This window comes from Musca vetustissima, unplaced genomic scaffold, assembly GCF_032173495.1.
Source record: "Musca vetustissima isolate MV318-11 ecotype Yass unplaced genomic scaffold, APGP_CSIRO_Mvet_v1 utg51661, whole genome shotgun sequence".
Lineage (NCBI taxonomy): Eukaryota > Metazoa > Arthropoda > Insecta > Diptera > Muscidae > Musca > Musca vetustissima.
The window spans coordinates 52,899-72,721 of NW_026872654.1; the positions used below are offsets into that span (position 1 = coordinate 52,899).

Genomic DNA, 19,823 nt, shown 5'->3' on the forward strand with positions numbered 1-19,823 from the left:
GTTCTAAAAAAATTATAAAGAAATTTGAATTAAAAAAAAAAAACAACTTTTTTTAACACCAACCCCCTATTTTTGATAATTTTTTTTATAATTCATGATTATTATTTTGTTGTCCCACTGTCTATCCGCCTTAATCTAACTACATACTTGTTTGAATCACTAATAAAATATAATTTGGTTCTAAAAATTTTATGAAAAGAATTTGAATTAAGAAAAAAAAACTTTTTTGAACACTCCCCTATTTTTGATAATTTTTTATAATTCATGATTTTTTTTTTTTGTCCCACTGTCTATCCGCTTTAATCTAACTACATACATGTCCGAATGACTAATAAAATATAATTTGGTTTTATAAAGAAATTTGAATTAAGAAAAAAACTTTTTTGAACACTCCCTACTTTTGTTAATTTTTATCATTCATGATTATTATTTTTTGTCCCACTGTGTCTATCCGTCTTAATCTAACTACATAGATGTCTGTTTATTCCTCCCCAATAATATTGAATAATATAACTTTTATCCGTTTATTTTATATATTTTTTTCAAGTGTGAATGTGTGTGCAAGCTAATTATTATTTTGTTATAAATAATAATTAATTTAATTTTTGGTTTGTTTGTGTCAAACAAATTGATTTCAAATACTTTATGATTGAAGACTTATTATTGCGCGCGTGCGTGCTTGTGTGATATTAATTGTAAGTTAAGTTTAAATGAGAATAAAAAAAAACACTTTAGATTTTAAGAATTTGCAACCAACAAGAAACATTAAACTAGCTCAAAGAACAAAATAAAACAAAAAACCCAAGAACAACAAATACAATAAAGGATTTTAAACGGATTTGAAATTCGCCAAACTAAAAAAAATGTAATGAATTTGAAACAAAAAACTTAAAAAAAAATAATTTTTCTATAAAAAAACAAATGTTGTAATGCAACTTAAAAACAAAACAAACATTTAACAAAACATACAATGAAACACAACATTTATGTATAAAAACAACATACAACTGTTTTGTTTTTTTAATTTTACACACATATACAAATATATTTTTTTATTATTTAAACAAAACAAAAAAAAAGGATGTAAAACCAAAAAACAAACATATTACTACGTACGACGTACTATTAGACTTTATACAAAAATACTTTTATACCACAGAACTAACGAAACAACGTTAAAAAATGGACTTAAAACAACAAACAAAAAACTGACGACTTAATGCCTCGTACAAATTTAGAATTTTAGATTAATTGTTAAAAAAGAAAAATGAAAACGAAGAAAGAATACACAACAAGGAGACTATAATAAACACATACATACAAAGAGAAATTAAACTATTTTTATAAATTGTAATTTTTTCCGATAAAACATCTATGTACCAAAACCTGCACGATTCGTTTCTATTTATCGAAAGAGTTTTCACTTTTTCATTTATAAATTTAATAAGCTTTACCGCAGAGAGTGAGAGAGAGAAAACATTCAAATGTTGACCCTGCTTTTCTTCACAGCAATTTAAATGTGGACCTTTTTCGTTGAATTTTCCGTCATATTTGACTTCCTGCTGCCTGGGCCTTTTGTCTTTTGGGATGATAATCCGATATAGAAGATATATAAAAGTTTTCTACTTTCAGAATAATTGTAAAAGTTTTCTATAAATGGTATATGCCTTAGAGGTCTTCAAAAAATATAATAATATGTGAGGGGAAAACACCACCTCACCCGCCTCCCTTTCTTGATGTCAAAAAATTTAATTTAGTTTTTTTTTTTTATTTTATTCGAATCTGCCCTAACTCAAGAATGCCCCTGCAAAATTTAAAGTAAACATTTCAAGAACTATTGAAGAAATTGCCGATTTATTGTGTCTGCAGGGCACGATAACTCAAATAACCTAATAATACAATCGGTTTCAAATTTTGACACGTATCTCTGGGAGTGTCATTGGGTGAAGAATTTTCATATTTTTTAACTGAGTTTGTGGCCAAAAATAGGCAAATTTTTGAGGGAATAATCCTAGTTCATACGAGAGCCAGACATGTACACTTTCTAACACCCTTGGATTTCCAGATTTCGATGTTCTAGTGTGGAGTTATCATGCCCACCATAAAAAAAGGACTTTTCTTTAATATTTTTCTTCTCTTTTAAATCTTCAATTATATATGTGTAAAGTTACAAACCTTAATATGCATTGGTATTCATTTACCAGCCCAATGAAAATCTTGAAAATTTAAAATCGAAAATGGGTGAGGTCCCCTTAAAAGTCTTCAGCATACAGGAGACCTTTGAAAGGTCTACTGTAAATGGGATATCGCATGAATACCTCCTTAAGGAAAAAAATTGAAATTTAAAATCGAAAATGGGTGAGGTCCCCTTAAAAGTCTTCAATATACAGGAGACCTTTGAAAGGTCTACTGTAAATGGGTAAATGGCATGAATACCTCTTTAAGGACGTCTATAGATACAAGACCTCTCCCATCTAGATATTTGAGACATCTTTAATTTCTCCTATAAATGTTATACCTCTTAGAGGTTTACTATATATATATAGACGATCTCTAAAATGCCTTCTATGGTCTATTTATACCCTCGTCGTACTCGAAATTCTTTGAATCATCAGGGGTACAAAATCTACATACCAAAAATTATCAACATTGGCCCATGCTTCGTTGCAGTCCCCGTATATCGTAGGGGTTTTTAAACCATTTGGCTAAGTTACAATTACTGTATTTTGGATCCTCACTGCATAGAAAATCTCCATACCAAAAATGATCAATATAGGCCTCAAAAGTGATCAATTAATTCGCTGTAGCCTCGTATAACGGTACCGCATTTTTAGTTTTCTTTTTTTCTTTAGAATTTTGTCATGTCTTTCACAACCATATTTACTCTAATATGAAATTTTTGGCTCTTGATGTCAAATCTTATCAAAAATTATCAATATTGGTTCACTTTTAGGGTAGCTCGGAATTTTGAAGGCGAGATTTTCAAGCAAATTGGCTGTAATATAATATTTTGAATTATAATTGGGTAGAAAATCTCCATACCAAAAATTATCAACATTGGTCCATGTTTCGTTGTAGTCCCCAGTAATTTCGGTATTTTGTGCACTATTTTCAGCCTATTTAAGTTCTAGTTGATAATTTGGGTTCTCAAATATAACATATAACAGTACCTATCAAATTTCGGTATTTTGGAGACGTTTTTAAAGAATTTTTGAATGTAATTTAATATTTAAGATTCTCATCGGGTGAAAAATTATCAACATTGACCCATGTTTCGTTGTTGCCTCCAGTATTTGGGGCCATTTTTCAAACAAATTGGATTTAGTTTTATAATTTTCTATTCTTATTGCATAGAAAATCTCCCTACCAAGAATTAGCAATATTGGCCTAAATTTCGGTACATGGTTCCGCACTTTTTTAGATTTTGTGTAAGTATTTTTTTAACAGTCCTCTGTTGATTTTCTTTTGATTTCGAATCTTCCAAGGAAGAATTATAAAATCTCCCTACCAAAAATTAGCAATATTGGCCCAAATTTCGGTACACGGTTCCTCCTCACTTTTTTAGATTTTTGGTACGTTTTTTAACATCCTCTGTTAATTTTCTTTGTATTTCAAATCTTTCAAGTAAAAATTATCAATAAGGGTCCATTGGTATCGCTCCAATTGGTGGCAATTTGAATTCTTGATTTCTTATTAGGTAGCAAATCATTCTATCAATAATTTGTCGTATTTTGATGGTTCTAGGTGTCACGATCGAGTGTAGTTGTGTTAAATGTAGGGTATAACAAATTAGGCAAGGCCGAACATAACGTAATTTTCGAAAATTCTGTCAATATTGCTCTCACCTTCCCTCTCTCTCTCTCTCTCTAGATTATTTTGGTTTAGGCCCTTTTTAATAAAGTTCATATTTTCATTTCCTAATTTCCAAAAGTGTTGCATATCTTGCAGAGATTTGAATACAGGTTTCAATATAACACTAATCCCATAACGTTTATGCAAACGAAAAAAAATCTAAATTGTCGGCCACAAATCACTCAATAATTATGATAAATTCTTATATAAAATTAACGTACATAATTTTGAATTGGCTAACATCTAAAAAAAAATATTTAATTTTTTCTCGTAAAAAAAACAAAAATTATTTAACATTCTATTAAATTGTACGAAGAGGAGAAGACACCTCTTACACACACACTACAGTAAACAACAACAACATGTACGAACTCACGCGACTTTAAACGACGACGAACTTACAAAAAATATATTGGAAGACATTTTGTGAATGAAAACGAAAGACATACATTATCCAAAAAACACTATTATAAAATAATAAAATAATAGAAATTATAAATTGAAAATTGTGCAAAAAAATTAAAATTAAATCAAATTATTAAAAAAAAAGAAAATTGCTAAATAAAAAAATGACCGTTTAAGATCTTTTACACATATAAAAAACATTTAAAAAAAGAGAATACAACATAACAACAACAACAAAAGAAAAATGCATACAACAATGTATTTTTGTTTTTACACCAACATCACTTTTTTAATCCAAAAAAAATAAATAAATAAAAAAATGAACTAAATTTTAAAATGAAAATTTAAATGATTTTTTGGAATTTAAATTATTTTCAAAATGTAACTTTTTATTTTCAATGCATATTCATAATAAAAAAAATTGAAATTTAATTTTGATGTCCCATATAATCTGAATTCAAATCGGTTAGTTTTTTATTAAAATAAATTTAAAAAAGAACTAAAATTCTAAATGAAGATTTAAATGAATTTTTTGGAATTTAAATAATTTCCAAAATTTATTCTTTTTATTTTCGATACATTTTTATAATAAAAAAATCTGAAATTCAATTTGATGTCCAAGTAATGATTTCTTTTAATATTTCAAAAATTCCCTAAACGGATTTAAAAAGTGATGAGAGCTCATTGTATCTTAAAGTAGTGAGTGAGAGTGTGTTTGTGTCTGTGTGTATGTATGTATGCTGCGTGTGTGTGCATGTGTGAAAGAACTCTTAATTTTGTTGCTTACATTTAATTTTGTGTGAGATTTGTTTTTGACTCTACTGATGATGATGTGTGACAATGATGATGATGCTACTGATATTTGATAATCGTGTACACTTGTGGTATGGTTGACTCAAAATTAAAATTTCTATTTACAGTTCTATTAGATAAGCTATGTAACTTTATAATATACACTCCTCTCTTAAGCATAAATCGTCGAAAGAAAAAAAACATTATTTGCTGCTGCTTTAATCCTCCTGATGATTTGTAGATTGACTGTGACCCGACATCTACTTTTTTGTGAGAGCAGTAAAAAGCGTGAATGTAAGTTTGTACAAAATATTTCATAAATTGTATATCCGACAGTTTGATTTTTACAAAATTCGAAATACTATGAAGTGTTTGTTTCGAATTTCGTAAAAAAAACTTGCTGCTAATTAATTGCTTAATACTAATAATTTATTTAATAACTCTTGTTTTCAATGGAAACTTTTGGGTTCATCTGAATGTACAGTTGCGAAAAATAAAATAGCACTAGCAAAATGAACCTATTCGTTTTGTTGAAAAAAAAACCTTTAAATATTGCAATTGACTCGCAAATTTATATCAGAAGCAAATCTTATACAGAAGTGGGTCGTTTATTTGAGTGTTTAAACCAATTGATAAGAAATGCCATAACATTTAATGAAAAACCTGAAACACGCGGTAATTCAAATTTCTGACCAAGCGTTTAGTCCGCCAAGCCAAGAAAGAACCTTTTAAGCCAGCAACGGATCTGAAAATGGAGTTAAATATACCTACAACAGTGCATTCGAATAAATGGTTTAAAAGCCTGCTTTTGCCCAAGAACACTCAAATTGGCCATTGGAAAAATGCAGGAACATTTTATGGACACACGAAAGTAAAATAATGCTGTGTGGGGTTCTCAAGCATATGTCAGACGACCATCGAATGCAGAATTGAACATGGCGGCTCAAGTGTAATGATATTATGGGGTAGGGCCTATACATAATCGCCCCTATTCCATATGTCGTCGTCGACACAAAACTACGACGTATTTTGCAAACTGCTATTCCCTATGTCGTTGTCGATATTTTTTATATAATTTTTGTCGACGACTGAAGTGTTTGAACATTTTTTTAAGAAATTAAAAAACCATTACCTTACAAGAACAGGATACATAATTAGGTATAAATAAACAAAGAAAATATATGGAATCTATATAAATCTGAACCGATTTTGGCCAATATGATTGATGATTTCATCCCGTTCGGATCATAAAGGGGACATGTAACTTCTTTAAAATAATACATGGATGGAGGGACATGCATAAATCGACACAAAAAGTAATTATATGTATATACTAAAAAGTAGCTAAGGGTCTATCTCGTCTCTTTTGGATGTTGCCCTTCCCTTTGGATGTTACAGTGCGGTGATAGATACAAACACATTTTTGCACAAGAATATCCCAGAAAATAAACAGCTGCAAGCAACGTGTCATTTTGGAATATTGTCAAAGAGGCCTGGACAAAAATTCCGCTGGAGAGATGCCAGGATTTGGTTAACTCGATGCCGAGACGTTGCGCATCCGTTATTGCCAATAAAGGACATGCTACTAAAAATTAATGTACTTTAAATACTTCAAATCATTGTGAGAAACACAAAACAATTGGTCTCATATCGTTTTCTTATTTTTAACTAGATATTTACGTTTTGGTGCTATTATTTCTTTTGCTTGAAATTTGAATTTTCTTTTATTTTCGTTTCACAAAAAAAGAGTGAATTAAAACGAGTATATATTTTTTATTTATATTGATTATATACATTTTTCCTTTTAAATATACATTCCAAAGTTCTTCAAACTTAGAAAAAAGTTTCTACACCTTTCTAAGTAATGTATGTAATAGTGTTTCTATTTTATTTTTCGCAGCTGTATATAGTTCAGCAAGAGTCAATGAACAGCTAGCCCAGAATTCCATGAGAAGAGTTATTAAATAAATTATTTTCATTTATCAAAATATATTTTTGAATATCCAGATTTTTAATAACAACCTTATTTGCCTTTTTCCAGGTGTGTGTTTCAATATGAAAACCAATTAAAACAATTTTCTAATATGTGTGACTGGTGATGATGATGATAAAAATTATATTGGTGAGATATATATGGCCTTTGATGATGATATTGTGTAAAATATTCCCAAAAAGCGTGAATGGTTGACGAACCCCCCTAAAAAGCTTTTTAATGATGAATGATGTTTATGATGGTGATTGGTTTCATTTACATTGATAACAAAAAAAGACAAAAACAAAAAATTTGATATACACTGAAGACCACAACACAAGACTATGGAAGGAAATATAAAATCACAAGCAAAACTTATGTCGTGCGGAAGTGTGTAATGGTGGAAGTCAATGAAGTCAATTTCAAATTATTTTTATACTTTACAGAATATTATCCTCCATTATCCTTTCCCCATACCCTCTACGTAGAGTGTAATTTAAATATATAGAATACCAAGAAACATAATAATACGTATGTATGTGTAAACGGATGCGTGCTCATCATTCCATTTTCTTTGTGTGGGTGTGTGTATTGTTCCATTTAAAAGCAATGTAAATGATAGTATTTAGTACATATATATATGATGATGATGAAGATGATTATAGTATAATGGTATTGTGTGTAATGAATAATTTATTATAATTAGTCGTATAATGTGAGTGTACGTCGTGTGTATCCAAAATCCTCTAGTTATAATATTTTGTATGCTATGAATCCTTAGATAATAATAATACTAATGTATGAATGAGTGATGTATGAATAATAATAATATTTAAGATGAAAAAACAATAACAGCAACAACAACAACTTAATAACATTCGAAACAATTAACTTATGACTTGTAACAATTGAACATTGAAAAAATACTTTTTACCCAAGCCGCTCGAAACCATTTGCTGCGTACGGACCAAGAAATAACTAAAACCAAAACAAATACAACAAAAAGTGCTTAATTACCAATAGGATAAAACAAAAAACAACAACTAACGTGACTTTTATACTCAGCAACAACACGACAATGGACTGAAACTTTTCAATACAGAACAAACCATAGCAACGAAAAAAAAACAAAAACAAGAAAAATAACAACAACAACAAAATCAATCATTTTAAGGACAGTTTTTTGAAATTAAAAAGTAATAAAAAAACAAAACAAAAAGCAATAGTAGAAAGCAAAAAAAAAAACAAACAAAATACCAAACACGATGCTATAATTTAATTAGAATTCATCTTTTATAATAGAATGTAAAAATTAAATTACATTTGAGAAAGTTTTCCATCAGACAGCCCTTTTGAGATGCCTTCTTTAGATAGAAGACTTTTAAAACTCTTTGAAACTTTTAAAGGTAACCTTTGAAAGGCCTTGCCATAATTAAGAGGTCTTCGAAAGGTAAAAAAAACTTTGTCATACCGATTGCAAACACCTGGAAATTGAAATCAATATCTACATTTAGAAGACCTTTGGGAATCCTTCTGTATATAACCTTTGAGATTTTCTACAGATTGATGAAGGCCTTAGATAGAAGAGCTTTGAGAGGCCTTCTATAAAAAGACGACGTTTGAGATGCCTTTCAAACGTAGAAGTCCTTTGAGGCATCCTGCATAAATATAAAAATCCTAAGAAGTCTTTTTAGCCAGAAAAAAACGTATATAATTAGAATAACTTTGGGAGGCCTTCTATACATAAAAGACCTTTGGGAGGCCTTTTATACATAGAAGACCTTTGGGAGGCCTTCTATACATAGAAGACCTTTGGGAGGCCTTCTATACATAGAAGACCTTTGGGAGGCCTTCTATACATAGAATACCTTTGGGAGGCCTTCTATACATAGAAGACCTTTGGGAGGCCTTTTATACACAGAAGACCTTTGGGAGGCCTTCAATACATAGATAGAAGGCCTTTGGGAGGCCTTCTATACATAGATAGAAGACCTATGGGAGTACTTCTATACATAGAATACCTTTGGCAGGCCTTCTATACACGGAAAACCTTTCGAAGGCCGTCTATACCCAGATAACCTCTCGGAGGCCTACTATACATACTATCTGTATAAGACCTTTATGAGACCTTCTGTAGATAGAAAACCTTTTATATACAGAAGATGCTTAACCCTTTCAGTGTTTTTGTCGAATATATTCGACATTTAAAAGTACTCTCTTTATTTGCGATTCTTCGGTTATCGTTACTATTGATGTTTTTGTTTTTGCTGAAAGACAAACGAAACTGACCGAGGGTTAAAATGATAATTGCTATTTTTTCTAAACTATGTGTTTTTATATGATCTTAAATATAAAATTTTAGATTTTTATTCCGGAAAGCTTTAAACGTTCTGTGAAAGGTCATAAAAAGATAGAGAACATTTCTGGTACCTTCTACAGATAATCTTAAAAAGTTAGGTCATAATATAAATAAACCTAAATATACGTTTTCCATTAATACTGCGAGTGTATGATATATATTTCTCACAAAGGTCTATAGAAGTTCATGGAAAAGTATTTTATATTATGAAGTTATAGGAAGCCATTGAAAAATCTATTAATTTTTATAGCATCGTGTTTCAGTATAATTTTTATTTTAAAACATATACAAAATTTTCAAAGAACCATTTTTTCGATACGATTATTATAGCGAAATAAGGATTAGACAACAAAAACCAATGATTCGAATGTTAAAAATAAAATAAAAAAATTTTTAAATTTGGTTCGTTTTCTTTTGTGATATCTCTATGTATGTAATGTAGAGTGTGTGTCTGTATGAGTGAGTGAGAGTGTGATGGATGCGTGTAAGTGCGTGTGTGTTTATTATCCTCCTTATTATCATAGATTACGTACAAAACTAAGTAAAATTGTTTGTATGTATGTTGACTGTGTGTGTGCGTTTATTGTGATTGTGTGCCTCTGTATCGTATCACTTTAAATTAATTGTTTTATTTAATAAAAAAATAGTATTGTTTTTTTCACAAGTAAAAAATTAATATTTTCATTTAAACAATTATACGTTTTCCTGCTTTATTGGTACTCCTTCTTAAATATATTAATAAATGCAACATAACAAAATCTTAAAATATTTGTTCCTATATTTTTTTTTCAAATCCACATACAAAGTAACACTTTTTTTTATCAGAGGAACTTAATTTAGTCTTTCTTTTCTTGTAATAATTTGAAATAAAATATAAGATTTATTCAAATGAAATAATAAAACATATTGTAATTTGTATGACTGATAGTATGTACGTTCAAAACAATTTTATGTGTGTGAAAACAAAAAAAAATAAAGAATCATTTTTTTCTTTCGACGCAAACAATGAAAAGTGTTTTATTTTTTTCCAATGTCTACATCTTAATGGTCTTTCATATAGATGAATCACTCTTGGACCTTGGGCCTGATACTCGTATATGAAATAAATTGAAATAAATAAAATAAGTATATAATTATAAAAGACTTGTCTATATACAATTTTGAAAATCATATGCGATAATCTGCTTTCATTCTTCGTCTTACAACAACTTACAAAATTGAGAAAGTATTTGAGATCAAAATTCTAAGGAACGCATTTTGGAATGCATCGGAGCTTCTTAGGGATTATGTTCTATCTATAATAGATTTACGTTGAAAACAGCTTGTGGCGTACCGGGCCCCTAGAAATATACCCCAAAACAATTCTAAATCTACAGTCACAGGATATTTAATAACTACATATCTCCTTTCCTTGTCTTCAAAGATTTCATCTTATTAATACTGGACAATTGGCCTGTTTGTTGTTGTAACAGCTTGTACTGCTGTGCATTTCTTCTTATTCTCCTTAATCTGGTTCTGCTTCTAACTCCAAGGTCAGGAAGGCTGCGACCTGTATCGGTTGAGTCCAAAGAGAAGATGGGGTTAGGTGAATTTGTTTGGCTGGGCAGTTGAATATGTGTGTATGTGTCATGTGGCCCATTATCACATTCCGGGCAGATATTATCGGCCTCTCCGTCAATTCATGCCCAATATGAACTGAGGCGGATCTGTCGAGTTGGCTGCTGTTCTTCTGCAGCTATCGAAGGCTGGCGATCTCCGAGGATTGTTTCCACACGATATTCTCGAATTGCTTACTCAACTGCATACGTCTGAATAGGATTCAATTCTACTTGATAAGCCTGTTGATCTAGAGGCTCCCTTTCGTGCCTTTGGACCTCTCTCTCTCCAGATAATGAAGATCCTTCCTGACATTCCCAGGTGGTGGGTGCTATCCATTAGGTAATGCATTGCTACTTCTATAACACCCAAGCAGGTATTGCATCGACAACATCTTGTTGTGTTGACGCACAGGAAGTATATTCGTCTCCTCAGTTTAGTGGTCTATTGGAGTCATGAGGAGACACCCTATTGCAGTCCTCAGTGCGGCATTCTGGCAGGATTGAAGACTTTTCCACTGCGTTGCGTTGACGTTAGCGGGCCACACTTGCGCCGCATAGTTTACCTTAGACCGGCCTGTTGCTGCGTATGTCGCTAACAAGGTTTCTCAAACAGCTCCCCAAGTGCTGCCGGCTAGCGACTTGAAAACCATGTTTCTGCTCCTGATCCTATCGCAAATAGCTGTGTCATGCGCGGACGAACCTTGAGGTAATTGGTGGTCGGAATTGTGGACCCATCGACTTGCACATTCAAATATAGCTGCATCTCCGCTGTCCATGTGGTGAACAGTGTGGGCGTTGACTTAGTGAACAATTGCAATATCCACCAGATGGTGGTTCAACCTCTCGCAAATATCATCAATTTTAGGTCCTGACGCCATAAATCACGCCAATCATCTGCATATGTTACGATCTTTATGACGTCCGGTGGGCGTGGAATTCCAGAGAGGTAGAGGTTAAACAGTTCCGGAGATATCACCCCTCCTAGGGGAAACTCCCTGTTTAACTCTATGGGCCTTCGACTTCCAGTCTCTGATTTCCACGTACGACTGGCGTCCACACATATAGTTCACGATCCAACGTTTCAAACTTGGCTGAAGGGTTGTTCTCTTGACGTGCTCAAACAGCTTGGCGTGACTGATGGTATCAAATGCCTTTGATAGGTCCAGCGCCACCATGACTGTCGGCCCGTTTTGGTTCAGTCCTTCCGCTATGTGCGTGAAAACGGCGTGCAATGCTGTTGTTGTACTAAGCTGCTTCCGGAACCAATGTTGATGATCAGCAACTGAGTAGCATTCACGAATGCTAGGGAGTAGTAAAGCCTCAAGTGTCTTAGCTACTGGCGACAGGCCTCTAACATGCATCCGATATCGGCGTAAACCCTAAATTTATACATCAATCTATACCATGGATTTTTAATATAAATTGGGTACATCTCTTTTTCGACTGAAGTTTTTAAATTACTGTTTTCGCAAAAGTTTAAAATCCGTATAAGGTCATTTATTTAAATGGTAAAATAGTAAAGCCTCAAGTGCAATTAAATCCGCGATTTCCGTTCTATTAGATTTTCACGAAGAAGATTGTATTGTATGCGAACATAAAAAATCTTATCAAATGACAGACATACAAATTTCGCCGAAAAATAAGTTTTTTAGAAAAAAAGTTCACTTTTGGATGGACCCAAAAAATACATCGAAAAAAAGTTCTACTTCGAGAAAGCTATATTGAGGAACCTGGATGCAGAACATCACCAGCTGAACGGTGAGCTATACACGCAAATGTAAATCATAAATTTCCCATGCGATGATGAAGAAGAAACGGATGCGATTGTATGTTTGCTATATACGATATTGAGACTCTTAATATATTTCTCCCATGGTCGATTTAACAAATCTAAGCTCAAACCCCTTCGGTTTTTCCTTTTTATTACTCTTCCGACTGTGCGATAAAAATTAAAAAATCTTGAAATTTTTGTGTAATGTAAACATGTTACAATTTCACACATGTTAGAACGTACATGTTTTTACATACGTTACGTTGCCAATAACTCCAAAAACAATATGGCAAAAAAAAACATTTAAATATTGACAATAATTCCAACCATGTGGCAACATGCTTTACACAATTGTTTACCGTTATATTTTTTGTTTTTGTAATAGTTCAGCTCGTTCGCTTCGTCCCGCACAGTCGTGTTTATCGTTTGTCCACCTGTCCATCCATTTTAATTTTTTGGGTTTCAATATGTCTACCCCGGCGCCAAAATATTCTATTGGATTTGAAGAATTACAATCGAAAGAACATCTCCTGTGGAAATCAATCCTAGCCGAATTCTTGGGAAATTTCATTTTGAATTTCTTTGCCATTGGTGCCTGTACCCAGCCGGAGGATGGAACATTCAAGGCATTCTCATTTGGCTTTAGTATTTACATGGGCATAACCATAGTGGGTTATCTCAGTGGTGGACATATAAATCCAGCTGTATCCGTTGCCATGGCCCTGGCTGGTCGTATAAGTCTTATTCGCATGCTTTTGTATATTGTGGCTCAATGTATGGGTTCGGCAGCTGGTACATGTGTACTTAAAAATCTGCTAGACGAGGCGTATCATAATGGTTTGGGTCACACAACATTGGCGGAAAATATTTCAGAGCTTCAGGGTCTAGGTATTGAATTTATACTTGGTCTGCTGCTGGTTCTAACCGTGTTTGGAGCATGCGATGCAGCTAAACCGGATAATAAATTTATTGCACCCTTTAGTATTGGTATGGCGGTAACACTTGGTCATCTGGGTACGATACGTTATACCGGAACTGGTATGAATCCTGCACGGGCATTTGGTACAGCTTTTGCCACAGATAATTGGCAGTCACATTGGGTATATTGGGCCGGACCCATATTGGGTGGCATTGTTGCATGCATGATTTATTCACAGATTTTGGAGAAGCCCACCGTCCCACCAAAACCCATTGAAGCTTCGGATAAGTATCGTATTCATGCCTATGAACGTGAAATGAAGAAATTGGAAATTTCTAGAGATTTTGCATAAATCGCCTAATTGTTTTTCTGTATATATTTTGTTGCATTCATTTATAATGAAAGATCGTTTGTTTATATTTATTTTGTTATTTTTTGATGCATGTATTAATATTTTTTTTTAAATTTTGTAAATAAAAAATGATATTGTTTATTAATATTTTATTATACTTGTAATTATTTGCTATTTATATATTAGCAGTGTTGAAATTATTAAGGAAATTAACAGATATATTCCATTAAGCCTATTTTTTAGAGCATGGGCCCGATTGAGGAGCATTTGAATATTTTTGCATGTAGCAAATGAAGAAACAATACAGGTCCATATTCTGGCTTCTTATATCATCTAAAAAATTGTATAGATTGTATGAAAATCCATACTGAATGAGCCATCGGGGTACAGACACTACCATCCTTATTCTGGATATTCTCCATACTGAATGAGCCATCGGGGTACAGACACTAACATCCTTATTCTGGATATTCTCTAGGGAGAGATCTCGCTTGTGTAAAATTTTTCGCTTTCACATCTCGCCTTACTCTGAATGAATAGGAAGAAGAAAATATGCGAGATGCGGATTCGAATTTTCGAAAATTGTGGTTGAAAAAAATATTCGTGTTGTCATATACAGCCTTATTCTGGATGTCAATTCCACGTGAATTTACTCACTCTTCCCCTTGAACTTATTCTGAACAACATTTTCCTGTGAATTTTATCGCATTATCGCTTTCGCCTTATTCTAAATGAAGTTCGAAAGCGAAAAAATCTGTTTTGGGGACAAATTAGGTATTCTGGATTACAGGAAGTAGGAGAATGAGATGAAATTTTGTGCGAAATTTTTCGCTAATAAATTCAAAGGGAGCTGACTACAAAAACATAAGTAATAAATATTTTTATGAAAAATATTTACACATTACTTATTTTATGACGATTTAGAATATTATAAATGATGGTAAGCTAATTTTTATCTGGAAAACAACAAATAAAATGTCATTGGAAATGACATTTTGAAAACGATGCATGCTGAATCAAATATTGCCAAGGAATGTATAAAGGTAATATGGAATATTTAAGTCGAGTTTGATGCATTTTGGAGGCGAAATACAGACATTTTGGGTGAGGACCTGTCTCTCTGTGTCTCAAGAAAAAAAACTTTAATAAAAACTATGAAAGAACAAAAATAAAGCTACAAAAAATATTTTTTTATTTTTCAAAATTATCGTGTGCATGATTTGAAGGAAGAAATAAAGGAGTAGGAGCAAATCATAACATAACTGTCCACTTTAAGAATTTGAGGAGATAAAATATCGAAATTAAATAAAAAGGCACACAATTATGTAGTGAACTAATAAACTGTTGTGTGTTTTTGTCATCATAAAAAATGTTCTTTTATTTGTAATTTATTGTAGTTGTTGCACCAAATTGCATCAAAACAATAAACAGCTTTTTCACACGCCATATTGTAGGTCGCCATATTTTCAAACTTTAATTTAGTTTCTTTTAATTAAAAGGATTTATACAACTGATTCTTGATATTTCACAGTTGTATTGTTATAAAGTTTAAACAGCAATAAAAAAGTAACAATTTTTTTTTTTTTTTGGGGAGGGGGCAAAACACATTACAACTTAAATTACAACATGGCAACACGAATCTATTTTAACTACCATTACGAAAACTCGAATCCGCATCTCGCATTTTTTTCGTCTCCCTATTCATTCAGAACAAGGCCAGAATGTGAAAGCGATTTGTTTACATGCGAAATATCTCCCTAGCGAATATCCAAAATAAGGCTGATTGAGTAAAAGAGAAATGATTGTCTCTATTATCACGTAATACCTAGTATTTATGCAAAATTCATACTTCCGGACTTAAAAATCGAATTAATGTAACAAGGAAGCTTGAGTTTATGAGCGTGAGACACCAGGGGTACGGGACACCAGATGAGATAATTCTGCTTAAACCACATGTAATAAACTCCGCCTGATTAGTCAAACATGTAGCAGTCCTACTGGTTTCACACAATGATGAAACTTCGTGTACCCCACGTAGTAAACAATTTTAGATTCTTGCATTACGGGAACAAACCATGTATGTATGCTCATTTGCTAGTCGGTTGAAACTCGTGAAAATTCAAAATTAATACAGTCATATGTTTCCAATTTTTTCATAATTTTGCCTTTGGTAACATTCAGTTTTCAAAATTTAAATGAAAATATCTTTCTTCGAAATGTACGCATGTCAAGTGTACAGTGGCAAAAATTGCCACATAATTTATATTTATAAATATTTGGATGTTCCCTGCCTCTAAAACTTATAAATATAAGATATAATAACTCTAGTTAAATCTTGAGAGCAATTTTCAGCTTTAGAAATTATATTTTGTTTAATTTATTGAAACTTATTTAAAGAGAATTCAATATTAGCTGTGTTCCCAAACCTGCAATATAGTACCTTACGCCGAAAAGTAGGAAAAATTGAAGTTAAATTTTGCAAGACCAATTTGGCCTAGCACGAAATAGTAAAGGTAGTAAATTATGAATTTGACATTTGATTGCCAGAGATATAGAGTCCGAAATAAAGCATATGAAAGTTAGGGCTTCAACAAAAGGGATACACGCACAGACGCACACACATAAAAAAAAAAAAAAAACAAATAAGAAATTTAAAAATGGACAGTTCAATATATACACTGCAACATTACACGGTGTCGAGGATAGCAGAACGCAGATTTTTCAATATGCTGATGATTTCCTAATCATGGTATTTGACAAGGACTTTGACGTCGCGCTTGCACATCTACAAAGGAAAGCGAGTGAATTTTATAGGAAATGCGGAGATATTAATCTATCTTTTAACCCAGATAAGTCTAATTCTATTTACTTTGCAAAAAACAGCACTAAACAAATTATGCTGAATATAAATGGTTGTGGAATTCAGTAAGTTAAGAAACTAAAATTTCTGGGAAGAATTATTTCAAATTCGATGGCTGTCAAAGATCACTATTTACATATAAATGAAGCGGCAAAAAGTAGAACCAGATTGTTAAAATGCTTAACAGCGATCAAAGGTGGGTTGCATCCAAAGGTATCGCTGAATGTGTACAAAGCGCTCGTTAGGTCAAAAATTGAATATGGAAGAACGACAATGGCGAACGCGCCGGCATATATAAACAAAGGCTTTGAGCGGCTACAGAATGAAATGATAAGAAGATCCCTGGGTGTGGCAAAATCGTCTCCCACTCATGTGATTTATGCTCTGGCTGGTGAACTGCCTCCTAAATATAGGGCTAAGCTCCTCACTGCCAAAGAAATTGTCAAAATCATTTGGAGCAACAGTAAGCTATATGATATTGTAGCGAACAACCCTCTAGTAAAATCTAGCTACAGCGCTGTTTATCACGAATTTTCGGACATTTTTCAAAAAATTAAAAGATGCTCATTCTCCCGTCAGCAGTCTTTGACGGTAAGATATAATCTCCTGCCATCTAACAAAAACAACATCTCTGATGAAATTATATGGTCTATTTTCAATCGTGAACTCTCTTACTACAAGAGTAATAAGTTTTTTATTTTTGCAACAGATGCCTCGGTAAATGAATCAACCACAGGCTGTGGTGTGTTCAATGTTTCGCTGGATCATAAATACCTATTTAAACTGGATTTCAAGTCCTCTTCCACGTTTGGTGAGCTTTTCGCGGTTAAAAAAGCTCTTGAAATTGCGGCTGAGGATGGATGTGAGAAATGTGTGATCTTCACAGATAGTCTAGCTACGTGTAAGTCACTAGAATCGGAAGATACGTATAATTATCTGGTGGCTGAGTGCCACAACATTTTAAAGGCATCATTTATTGAGAAATGTCATGTGGTATGGATTCCAGGTCACAGAGGCATAAAAATAAACGAAGAGGTTGATTGGCTGGCGAAGCAGGCGGCGGATGTAGGTGCTCCCCTAGAATGGAGCCTAACGCCTAAGGAAGCTCTTGCGAGAATTGAAAACAGAATCAAGGCTGACTGGAATGATGAATTTAACTCCTGTTCGCAGTCAAAAGGCCGTTATTTTTATCAGTTTACCAACTCTATCTTTGAACAACCATGGTATAAAAATATGAACTTTGGCCCGGGTGACACAAAACTTTTAAACAGGTTACTCGTGGGTCATGCTTATGATAAAGTATATTTGCACCGGATAGGAGCTGTTGAATCAAGCCTTTGTCTGGTATGTCATGCACCTGAAAGTGCTCAGCACTGTATATTCGAATGTATGAAATTTGATAATGTGAGATTGAAATATCCCCTCCTCTTCTCCCAACATCATGGACTGATTCCTATCCTACAATCTAAGGATCCTGTCCTCTATAACCTCCTCCTAAAATTTATTAAAGAAACAAAAATTCAACTGTGATTCCATAAATCCTTCACAATGTGATATATACTGTGATATTAATATTAAGTCTGTTTTTTTATTTCTTTTTCTATTCCTTTTTTCTTTCTTTTTCCATTTTATAAATAAACACTGCTCTTGAATCCCACTCCACTTTTTTGTCCCATCATCCCCTCGCACCTAACACTCCTTTTAGGCACTACTGGATCTCAACATAGAACATTCGGATTGATACTCATAGCCAATTTTGGGTTAGTGCCCTATCGATTTGAACACCACTTTTATGTAATCAGCGATAAACTTTGCTCCTACAAAGAAGCTACCGCTCAACCAGGTTATCGTGAGTTAATGTTTATTTTGTATATCAACTACTTTATTTTTCGTACTAAAGTACCAAAAGTACTATCGTTTTATCTATTTTTTATTTTCCTTACGGGCGATCAAGCAGTAATTTTGGAGTCCTATTTTGGAAAGATCGAAGCAAATTGAAGTGATTGAGGAACAGCTGTGAATACAACCTGGCGCCGCTTACATTTTGAATCCAGAGGATCGCCAACCACTCCCTCTCTCTCGATGAGGGAAGCTTAGCGGAAAAGTTCAAAAAAAAAAAAAAAATGGACAAACAGTTTTTTTATTCTCTTTTCAATGAAGATGAATGTCTGGCAGAAGATTCAGATGAAGATACTATAGAATGAAGACTTCGGTTGGTCAATCGTACCAAAATATCTTGGGCTTAAGACAAGTTTAGGGGCTCCACTTGGATCGCTTTGACATTTTTACAGTAAGTAGTCCTCGGTGAACTATTTACAGTGATACTTCCCGAGATATGGGCCTTGAAAGTTCGGAGAGTATGTTGTTTTAATTAGCCGTATCATTTTAAAGGTTATAGTTTGTGTTATATAACTAGAAGAAGAATATATTGCGTAGCCATGTATAAGCCTGTCCATATGTGAATGTCTTATTCTTAAGTTCTCTAAAAAATACGCGGTATAACCTTTTAATGATACCCATATTGCCTTGGTGGCAATAGAAAAAGGGTTCTTTAAACAAAATATGTTCCGAAATATCAAGACCAATATCTCGGGAAGTATACATTTTCCCATATGAAATGTATATCACTGTAATCCGTGCAAGGAGGGCTACTTACGGTAATCATTTCAAAATGATCCGAATCGAGCCCCTAAACTTGACTTGTTCCATATCTTGTTGTTCTAGTTCGCATAATATATACCAATTTCAATAGCATTAACATTATGGGAGCGTCCAGCCATGTAAGCCTTTCCGGGCTCGGAAACTCCACTTCCAAATATTCGATAAGGCTTTCCTCTAAATTATACAAATAAAATACATAAACAATATTTATATTATCAAAATCACGCAATGGACGCCGTTTAACTTTTTGTGTGCATTAGGTTTCTGTAGTCTTTTTTTCGT

General features: G+C 32.9%; 1 protein-coding gene across 1 annotated transcript; it reads left to right on the forward strand.

Moving 5' to 3' along the window:
• Window positions 1–13,215: 13,215 nt before the first annotated feature.
• On the forward strand, window positions 13,216–14,020 carry LOC133337376 (aquaporin AQPAn.G-like). Its single transcript, XM_061545609.1, has one exon. It carries the CDS (start codon window positions 13,217–13,219, stop codon window positions 14,018–14,020), a length of 804 nt encoding a protein of 267 aa, XP_061401593.1. The 5' UTR covers window position 13,216.
• The last annotated feature ends 5,803 nt before the right edge of the window (window positions 14,021–19,823 follow it).